The 11,174-nt window shown below is 37.7% G+C and overlaps 1 protein-coding gene across 1 annotated transcript; it reads right to left on the bottom strand.

The window, feature by feature from the left end:
* Nucleotides 1–9,638: 9,638 nt before the first annotated feature.
* On the bottom strand, nucleotides 9,639–11,174 carry LOC131153914 (uncharacterized). The gene is made up of 2 exons (XM_058106359.1): nucleotides 10,664–11,174; nucleotides 9,639–9,718 (listed from the first exon to the last, which is right to left on the bottom strand). Exons 1-2 carry the CDS (start codon nucleotides 11,172–11,174, stop codon nucleotides 9,639–9,641), a joined length of 591 nt encoding a protein of 196 aa, XP_057962342.1.

Raw genomic sequence — 11,174 nt, 5'->3', positions numbered from 1 at the left:
TAAAGATCCTTATAAATTTTGTGCTATCCAATCAACCCATATACTACATGTCTAGGTTTCCCATTCCCAGGAAAGTGGTATAGCTTATTGAAAAAAATCCAAAGAGACTTCCTTTGGAGGGGTACAGGGGAAGGCTTTAAATACCCTCTCGCCAAATGGAGCTCAGTTATTCAATAAAAAAAAAAAAACAAGGCAGATTAGGAATCAAACAATTAGAGAATATGAACAAAGCTCTTATAGGAAAATGGATATGGAGGTTCAGTAGGGAAAATGAAGCTTTATGGAAAGTGGTAATAAGCATCAAGCATAGGTACAACGTCACAAACTGGTACCCAAATTCAAATTTCAAAATTACAAGTTAGGGCCTTTGAAAAAATTTTAGCAAACTTAAACCTATCTGTTGGGAACACATGAAGATCATTGTGGGAGGCTTGAGTAAAACAAAAATTTGGTTGGATAAATGGGTCACTAAAGCTACTCTTATGATCTTTTCCCCAACCTTTTACAGGAGGCTAGACAGAAGAATGCTAAAGTGGCAGATTTACCAAGCTACCCTAACAATAGACCTTTCTAGGACTTACTATTCGATAGACATGTCGGGGTCAAGGAATAAAGTCATGGAATTGTTCAAATTGTTATATGTTATATTTGTATGTGTGACTCTTATACTTAGGGCTCATAAACAAAGGAAAAAGAAAAAGCATATGGAGTAAATGGTGCTGCTCAGTAGGGACTCGTTGACAAGTGCCCTGTGCTTGTCGACGAGCAGATACCGAGAGGCTCAAAAGCTCAGAGGTTCTGAGATACCGAGAGCAGGGAAATGAAATATGTAAATACTTGTCGAAGATTAACCATACTAGTCGACGAATGGTCTTTCATGTCTCGTCGAGAGTATCCTGTTCTCGTCAACGAGTGCATTTGGGCTTGCGAGAAAGAATTTGAATTGGAACGTTGGGGTGGTTTGGAATTTGGAGGGAAACATCCGAGGGGTCGATACATATGTTGTTCTGGGCATATTTTGTGAAGGAGAGAGATCACTGTGAAGTGTATTGTGTACTTACTAATTTCTTAGTGAAACTCTTGTGCCGATTGCTTCCGTGGATGTAGGCTTTTCCAAACCATGTAAATCCTCATACTGATACTTGTTGTTTCTTATTTTTCTAGTTGTGTTTCATTTACTTGTTGTGTTTTACTTATTCTGCTGTGCATCCTATATCCGATAATCACAACAAATTGGTATTAGAGCGATTGTTGCCATGGTGTCGGGATCATCTTCTGCAAGATTTGACATTGTAAAATTCAATGGAACTAGGAATTTCAGTTTGTGGTAGAGGAGAGTTAAGGATATACTTGTGCAATAAGGAATGACTAAGGCTCTACTTGGTGTTCAATCAGATGGAATGGATGAGGCAACTTGGAAAGAATTGGAGGCAAAGACCACTTCTACAATACGCTTGTGTTTGGTCGACGAAGTGCTCTATCGTGTGATGAAGAAGGATTCTCCAGTGGCTATATGGCAAAAGTTAGAAAGCCAGAGCATGTCCAAATCACTCAATAATAAACTTTTTCTTAAACAGCTTCTTTATTGGCTTAAGATGGTTGAAGTTTCAAACTTAAATCAACATATCAATGTCTTTAATCAAATCATAAGTGATTTGATGCGGGTTGATGTTAAGTTTGATGAAGATGATAAGGCTTTGATGTTACTAAACTCCTTACCATCGGCTCATACTTATGAAAATCTAGTTACCACTCTTACATGGGGAAAATAGACTCTTGATTTAGAAGAGGTGACAAATGCCTTACTAAATTTTCATCAAAAGTTGAAAATATATGATGAAGGAGAAGGACTTGTGGTGAAAGGTAACAATGAGTGTGGCAAAGGAAAATCCAAATATGGATTGAGTCAGAAATCCTGTACTCAATCCAAGAAGAAAAAGGATATCCGGTGTTATAAATGCAGTAAAAAAGAGCATGATAAATCAGAGTGTCCGGATTGGAAGAAAGGAAATGCTGAAAAGCATGATGGTACTTCAAATTTTGCGAATGTGGCTTAAGAAGGAGATTCCTTTTGTAGTGATGGTGATGTTCTTTCAGTTTTGATAGGGTTAGATAACCTTAAGAACTCATGGATACTTGACTCGGCATGTTCTTACCATATGACTCCAAACAAGGAGTGGTTCAGCACCTATAGGTTGGTAAAATCAGGTTCAGTTTTTATAGGTAATGATGTTTCTTGTAAGATCATTGGTATAGGAAAGGTTAAGATAAAAATGTTTAATGGTGTTGTGAGAACCTTGAGCAATGTAAAACATATATCGGAATTAAGAAAGAGTTTGATTTCACTTACCACCTTGGTTTGTAGTGGTTTCAATTACAAGTCCGAAGGTGGGGTTATGAAAGTATGGAAAGGAAATTTAAAAGTGATGAAAGGGCAAAAGCTAGATGAGAATATCTACACATTGTAGGGAACTACTGTTGTAGGTGGAGCCGTAGCCGTACATGTTGAATCTAATGAAATATTATTGTGGCATATGTGTCTTGGGGTTACATGGTATGAAGGAACTACAAAAGAGGAAATTATTGAAAGGTATGAAATCATGTTAGCTAGACTTTTGCAAGATTTGTGTTCTTGGAAAACAAAACAAGGCAAAATTCAAGTCAGCTGTTCACAATACGAAAGGTATTCTTGATTATCTGTATTTCGATGTTTGGGATCTGGTTAGAGTAGCAACAAGAGGTGGACATGTGTCTTATGTGAGTTTTGTTGATGATTACTTACAGAAAGTCTGGGTATACTTCATGTGGCACAAGTCTGATACATTTGCCAGGTTCAAGTTGTGGAAGGATGAAGTGGAAAACTAGACAGGGAGGAGAATCAAATATCTAAGGTCGGACAATGGGATCGAGTACGTGGATTCTCCGTTTATGGAGTTTTGTGAGCAGCAGGGCATTAAGAGACACTTTATCATTTGCCGGACACCTCATCAAAACGGTGTGGCTGAAAGGATGAACTGAACTCTGGTTGAAAGAGCTCGGTGTCTCATACTTAATGCAGGGCTATCGAAGAACTTCTGAGCTGAGGCAATTAGTATGATTTGTTTTCAGATAAACTGATTACCAGGGGCATCACTAGAGGGTAAAGTGGCAGAAGAGGTATGGACGGGAAATACAGTAAACTACTCCGAATTGAAGGTATTCGGGTGTCCAACTTATGTTCACGTGTCTAGTGAGGATCGAAGCTTGACCCAAAATCTCAACATTGCATCTTTTTGGGATATCAAAAGGGTGTGAAGGGGTACAAGATGTGGGATCCAATGGCAAACAAGGTGATAATCAGTAGAGATGTAGTCTTTGATAAGAAGGCTATGGTGAAGTGTACCCAAAATTGTGATGAACAGAAACAGGAGCCAAAAAATTGGGGCAAAGATAAACATGTTATGCAGGTGGAGTTGGAAGCTCAGGGCAACAACAATGATCATGGTCCTATGGTTGCAAGGAGCTCTAACTCGGGAAACTAGCAAGTCGACAATATTCCTATACGGAGATCTAGATGTACTATCAGACCACCACCAGGCCCTAAGGGTTTGAAAAGTTAGTGTCTTATGCTTTTCTTACCAGTTGCAACGATCCAACTACATTTTAAGAGGCAGTGCAAGACCAAAAGAAAGGTAGGTGGATGGGTGCAATGATTTAAGAGATGAAATCACTACATAAGAATCAAACTTGGGATTTGGTGGAGCTTCCAGATGGGAAGAGACCAATAGGTTGCAAATGGGTATACAGAAAGAAGGAAACAATTTCAGAAAAGGAAGGAGAAAAACTCAAGGCACAGTTAATGGCAAAAGGGTACTCACAGAAGAAGGGAATATAATATGATGAAATCTTTTCGCTTGTGGTCTGACACACTTTTATGAGGATAGTGTTGGGGTTGGTAGCTTATTATGATTTTCAATTGGAACAAATGGATGTGAAAACGTTGTTTCTTCACGGTGACTTGGGGGAACAAATTTATATGGTGCAGCTAGAGGGATTCAGTGAACCAAGGAAAGAAAACTTAGTTTGCAAGTTGAAAAAATATCTCTACAGGTTGAAACAGTTTCCAAGGCAATGGTATAAAAGATTTGATTCCTTTATGATCAAGATTGACTAAAAAAGGTGTGAGTATGACTGCTGCGTATATGTGAACAAGCTTGATGATGGTTCTCTTATTTTTCTTGTTATTGTACGTCGATGACATGTTGATAGCCGCAAAAGATTTAATTGAGGTGAATCAGTTAAAGAACTGTTGCATAAGGAGTTTGACATGAAAGATCTAGGTTTAGCCAAGAAAATACTTGGGATGGAGATTCGTTGGGACAGAACTGCAGGGAGGTTATGGTTATCTTAAGGCAGTTATGTGAAGAAGGTGTTGGAAAGGTTTAGCATGATCGATGCAAAACCGGTGTGTACACCTCTAGTGAGTCATTTTAAGTTGTCTATTGCAGATAGCCCAAGTACAAATGAGGATATCTGGGACATGTTAAAGGTCCCCTATGCTAGCGCTGTGGGGAGTTTAATGTATGTTATGGTGTGTATGAGGCTAGACTTGGCACATGCTGTGAGCGTGGTAAGTAAGTTTCTCTCTAATCTAAGAAGACAACATTGGGAAGCCGTCAAATGGATATTCAGATACTTATGAGGTACATCGAGTTATGGCATCATATTTGGCAAGCAACATACTAGTCCTTCAGTTATGGGATTTGTTGATTCTGATTATGCAGGGGATATGGATGATAGAAGGTCTACAATGGGTTATCTTTTTACCCTTGTAGGAGGACCTATATATTGGAGATCCATGATTCAATCTCTAGTTGTATTGTCCACAATTGAAACTGAGTATATGGTAGTTGCCAAAGCAAAGGAAGCCTTACGACTTACCAATTGGGTCAAAGAGCTAGGCTTACAGCAAGACGGGGTTGTGCTGCATTGTGATAGCCAGAGTGCTATTTACTTAGTGAAGAATCAAGTGTACCATGCTAGAACCAAGCATATTGTTGTGAGGTTCCATAGGGTTTGGGAGTTGATTACTTCAGGTGAGCTTGTATTGGAGAAGGTTCACACGTTTGAAAACACAGCGGATATTTTGACAAAGTCGGTCACTAGTGAAAAGTTCAAGCATTGCTTGAACTTACTTCATGTCTCCAAGTGATAGAAGGGAGACAAACCCAACCAAACGTTCCAAGTTCAAGGTGGAGCAGTTATATATGTTTTTTGGGTTCTCCTTAGGGGTGTATAATCACCAAGGTGGAGATTTTTATTTTGTATGTCTGGCTCTTATACTTAAGGCTCATAAACAAAGGAATAAGAAAAGCATATGGAGTAAATGGTGCTACTTAGCAGGGACTTGTCGACGAATGTCCTGTGCTTGTCGATGAGTAGATACTGAGAGACCTGAAAGCTCAAAGGTTTTGAGATACCGAGAGCAGGGAAATCAGAGATCTAAATAGTCGTCGATGAGTGATCATACTAGTCGATGAGTGGTCTTCTGTGTCTTGTCGATGAGTGTCCTGTTCTCATCGATGCGTGCATCTAGGCTGCGAGAAAGAATTTGAATTTTGAATTAGAACGTTGGCGCGGTTGGGAATTTAGAGGGAAACCTCCGAGGGGTCGATAAATATGTTGTTCTGGGCATATTTTGTGAAGGAGAGAGATCATTGTGAAGTGTATTGTGTACTTACTAATTTCTTAGTGAAATCTTGTGCCAATTGCTTCTGTGGATGTAGGCTTTACCGAACCACATAAATCCTCGTATTGATTCTTGTTGTTTCTTATTTTTCTTGTTGTGTTTGATTTACTTGTTGTTTTTTACTTATTCCGTTGTGAAAACTAAGGTGTAGTCCCAAGAGGGGGGGTCAATTGGGTTTAAAAAATTTCTTTTAATTCTTTTCAAGAATCCTTAACTTCTTTTAATTTTTTTAATGAATTCTTGACTTCTTGTTGATTTATCCAGTACACAATAAATACTTAATTCTCAAAAACAATATTCAATCCATAACCATATACTAACAAAGTAACCAATCAATTAACCAAACTTTAAACCATTCAATCAAGAAAGCTTTAGCAATTCTCAACTTTTGCTAACAGCCCTATGTATATAAATTTGATTTAAGCCTTGTAGTAATGAAATTTGTTTCTTCAATGCAAACCACAACTCAAATTCCCAACAATTCAGAATTTAAATAAACTCTTAGTTAATTTATCTTTGGGTGTTAACCAATCAACGTACTCCCTTTGAGGTTTCCGCAAAGTATTAATCAACCAATGTACTTCCTTCTAGTTTCCCCAATCCCAAATCAAAATTAAACTTTGGTTTATTTAATTTCCAATCCACGTAGTTTTTATGATTAAGGAATTTAAAACATTCACGCATTTTATATGTTTGCTGGAATTTAAAGAGAGTAAGGTAAAAAGAGTGACACCAAGTTTTTACGAGGTTCGACTTATTCCCAGCCTACGTCCTCACCTTAGGCAAACCACCTAAGGATTCACTAAACCAGTTCCTTTCCGGGCAGAACAAAATTGTTACACACTCCTTCAATAGGCTAGAGCACCGCCTCTCCAAGTGATACCCCACACTCGATCACTCCTTCAATAGGCTAGAGCTACACCCCTCCAAGTGATACCCCATACTTGGTCAACGATCTAAACACCTTGAATTGTCCAAGAACTACAAGAAATATGAAATAAATGTTGCGTATAAGAACACTCTCAAACAGAGCACATTAGTACAAAATTCAGCACTATGTACTTTCAAGAATTTAAATATCAAGATGAAATAGAATTGAAGCTCAAGTATAGAATTCACTAATTCCTTCTCTATATGAGGATCAACAGTAAAGACTAGAGTATGGATTCAGAACTTCAGATTATCTCAGTAAATCAGTTTTGCAATGAGTGAGTAAGAGAAGATTGAAATTTTAGAGCTTGAATGCTGATATTATGCTTGGATATTTGATTCCTTGGGTTAAATGAGTAATTATAGACTTTTTAGGATGAGTTTCCTTGTTTCCCAAGTTACTTGGAGTGTCCACCAAATTTTTATAACGTTCACATTTGAAAAACTAATTTTTAGAATTTTCTCGTTGAAGTTCAAAATTTGAATTCCCGTAGGGTCAGTCGGATGGACAGGCGACTGGGTAGGCATTTTATACAGGGTTAGTCGGTTGGACAGGCGGTTGAGACCTTTCTGTCTACCAGAAATTAGTTTCACTAAATTGTCAGTTGGTTGACTGAATACAGTTCAAAAAGTGTTAGTCGGCTGACTAATCTTAGTTCAAAATGATCAGTCGGCTAGACAGTCCCCTTGTCAGTTGGTTGACTGAACTCAGTACATTTTGTCAGTCAGCTGGACAGTTCAGTTTAAAGGTTTTAAAATGTTATGGAAGGTCAGTGGGCTGAGGAACCATAGAGCAATCTAGTTAGTCGGCTGACCAGTCAATTTTTTTAAAACTTCTATTTTTTTAAACTTTTAAATCTTTTGTTATTTGAAAGACTTAAATGTGACTTTTCAAAAACATTTTCCAGGGTTTTAAAAAACTAGTTTCTAAGTCTTTGTTACATCCTAATGAGCTTCAACATATTTCAAAAGATATTTAATATATGAAGTACTTATATAAAGACTTCTAGGATTTTTGACATTCTGAGTGCTTGACTCTTCATGCTTGTTTTTCTTTGAGCTCTCTTGCTCTACTTCAAGTTTTGATATGTTTTAAGCTCTTTACTATCTATGCTCTCATATTCTTCAAGTTTTGATAAATCATCCTTGAATCCATGCTTTAAGCTTCATATGATCATTCTTCTTTGAAATAAAGCTTTTATGAATCCTTCTGAACACTTGACCTTATTTTCACATAGTTGAGTCCTGAAATGTCATTACTTAACCAAATATATTAAGTTCCACTTTTTTGTTATCATCAAAACATGATGTTAAGTCTTGTAAGGCCAACATGTTGTGCATCCTATATCCGATAATCATAACAATATACAATATCAACATTAGCAGGGGGAGAAAAGAATTGTGTTCTTGGACTCTCAATACATCTCAGAACTTCACGGTGTCAAGCCTTTGCAATCATCTTGCTAGCTAGCATAAATAATTGTAATTACGTTAAAATCCTTACAACCAATTGTGGAATTCTTTTATTCCATCAAAGGTGAGTGTTTTTTGTTGGCTGGCAACAAATAATAAAATTCTTACTTTGGATAATCTACAAAAAAGAGGTTGGATGTTGGCCCCTAGGTGTATTATGTGTAAGAAGGAAAGTGAAGACGTGGATCACATTTTCCTGCACTATCATTTCAACAAGCAGATTTGGGTTATTGTGTGCCAAGGAACGTGTAATCATATGGTCATGAAGAATACATTGAAATCAATGTTCTTAGCATGGAATTATTCAAAGCTTAAAGGGTTTCTTAGAAAGATAAAAACAACTATTCTGGCACCTGGGAAATTTGGAAGGAAAGGAATGGAAGAATCTTTAAGGAAAACTACTTCAAAAGGTGTATGATAAGTGTTTATTAAATTTGTATTTTTGGACTAGATCTAATTTTTTGTTGTCAAAACTGGATTGGGAGGAGTTTTCTTGCATTTTTTCAAGATTTAGGAGGGTGATTAAGTTCATCCCTTCCCCTTTCTATTGTATTTTTCCTCCGGGAGGAAGGATTGAAACCTATTGTTTCTCGCTCCTTTAATATAAATTTACCTTTTTTAAAAATAAAAAAAAACATGTATGCAAGTTGTTTTTTTTTTTATAATCCTGGGACTTTTGCCACCATCGTGCTACATTAGACACTATGATACGACGCCAAGCCCAGAGGAGAGGGGGGGGGTGAAAGCCGTTTGTCCATTAACGCACTCCTAGTAATTCACCGGTATGATGCCTTAAGAGGGAATCAAACCTGTGACCTTAGAGTTTCCAAAGTTATAAGTTCGCCCATACCACTTAAATAAGAAAATTCAATCTTTATGAAGCTTGACCTGGTTATTGAAAGGGTACTTTCAAGTTTCATATTAGCTCTGCTAGCTGGTGAAAGAATCATATACTACACTCATGTGCTATGTCCAAACGAGCCTTTACTAAATCTAAACTGCATTTGCTCAACGTTGGTTCATTTGATGCAAGTTCTAAACTTAATATAATTTTTTTTTTATAAAATTTTGACATGAGGATTGTGATATTAATTAATTAATACACATGATACTTAAAAAGGAAGTCAGATGATGACTTTTTGAAGGCTGTGCGTCTGTGCTTCCATTATCAAATGGCACAGATCGAATCTGCTTACATATAAGTAAATATCATGAGACGTGCCAAAAAATTTTCATTTAAGAAAAAATATATATGAAAGTTATGGGGCATAGAAATAATTTCGAAGTTCTAATTATAAAACTGATGGAGTCAAAGGGATGGGATCCCCCAGAAGACCCACATGCCTTTGTGATTGCAATATCATAGTGAACAAAGAGTATCCTATAGCTGGAACCAACCTCTCCCTCATCCTTATCTCGTCCTCTCTCTCTCTCTCTCTCTCTCTGCTTCTGATCGATCAACCTGTTTTTTTTTTTGGGTCGATCTCTGTACAAAGCCATCCACGCTTCACTGAGATTGCATCACAGAGCAAGCAACTGCTTGTGCCCAGTGCCTCAACTTAGTCTTCACCCGTTGAGGATTATCTCCTGCCAGAAGAAACCATATATATGAAAATCAGACAAGGGAACCATTCATATATGTGTATAAGAAAAACTATGATCAACTTACATACTGTAAAGCAACTTTGCTCTGACTACATGCGTCATTATTTCAATTTTTCTTTCAAAATGAATAATCAAACCTTTTCAGTAAAAAATACTTTGACATTAAATTGCACAATTAGTTGAGAGGCTTGAGATGACAACTTTCTCAAACTAGCATGAGACACAAATTATATGTAGCACAATGAAGCAATACAACTACAATTTAATGATCTGGGTTCAATAAAGATAACATATACATGTATATATCTTGCAAATTTTTCTCATTCATCAACACGTTTAATACAATTTGACACATGCATGTAGAATTTAGCTAGCTAGGTAGGGAGGTATGAGAATATCAAACTAATTTGGAAATCAAACATTTTATTTATTTATTTATTTAGGGTCCATTTGGAATAAGGATTTTAGTTGGAGAAATGAAGGAAAAGGAAAATAAGGGGAAAACTATATATATTTTGTTTATATTAAATACTATAAAAAATTTTTAAAAATTAAATATTGATATGTAAAATCAATATTTTGTTAATAGGTTGGATACATAATGAAAAGGATTTTAAAAAATAGAATAAAAACAAAAACAAAATGCTCTAAATCATGCAAACTGATGCCAACCGATTACCACCAATCAAGGTAAAGCCTAATGCTAGCTAGAATGAGTTGGAATATTCGAGTTTTTTTTTTTTTTGAAAAAAAAAAAAAAAAAATCTCAAACAGCCATGATAAGTCCATCCCCTATATTCAAATTAAAGAACCAACCAAAATCAATAAAGATTGCTTCAAAAAATTACATGCATATATATATATATATAGAACGTACTCTATGCATGCATGCACATATAATATATAATTAGATGAAATGAAACTAACCTGGGCTGCAAATCTTCCAATCAGAATCGCTCATGGGGCTGCCGAAAGACGACGACCGGCCGCCGAGCGAGGTGGAGGAACCGCCGGAGCAACTGTGGGGCGTCGAGACGGGACTGGGTGAGCTAAGCTGGCGGTGGACGGCGAAGTAGAGATCGAGCGCCGGCAAAGTGTTGCACAGCTTCTGCCCCTCCTCCTCGCAAAACCCAAACCCCAGCTCTATGCACCCCTTCAGCTCATGCAGATCCTCGTCCGTGATCAGCACGTCCTCACCGTCGATCCCGTTCCTCCGCCGCTCCTGCCGCAGGATCTGGCGGCGCCGCCTCTCCCACGCTATGTCGCGCGGCGTCTCGCACATGGACAGCTGCTTCGACAGCCTCTTCTTGCTCTTCCAGAACGGCGGCGCCTGCACCAGCCGCTGCAGTTCCTCCGCCTCCTCCGACTCATACGACGTCGTCGACGACGCCGACTCGGCGCCTGCTTCCGCTTGTACTTCTCGCTCCTCCTCCTTCAT

Source organism: Malania oleifera, chromosome 4 (genome assembly GCF_029873635.1).
Source record: "Malania oleifera isolate guangnan ecotype guangnan chromosome 4, ASM2987363v1, whole genome shotgun sequence".
Taxonomy (NCBI): Eukaryota; Viridiplantae; Streptophyta; class Magnoliopsida; order Santalales; family Ximeniaceae; genus Malania; species Malania oleifera.
Note: the sequence above shows the minus strand (reverse complement) of the source record. Positions and strands in the feature narration are given on the sequence as shown.

Bases quoted from the DNA above. Each gene is read 5' to 3' on its own strand.
- LOC131153914 (XM_058106359.1), bottom strand. From the start codon at position 11,174: ATGAAGGAGGAGGAGCGAGAAGTACAAGCGGAAGCAGGCGCCGAGTCG. The intron at 9,719-10,663 runs GTTAGTTTCATT...TTCTTCTGGCAG, and splicing joins TTGGAAGATTTGCAGCCCAG to GAGATAATCCTCAACGGGTG.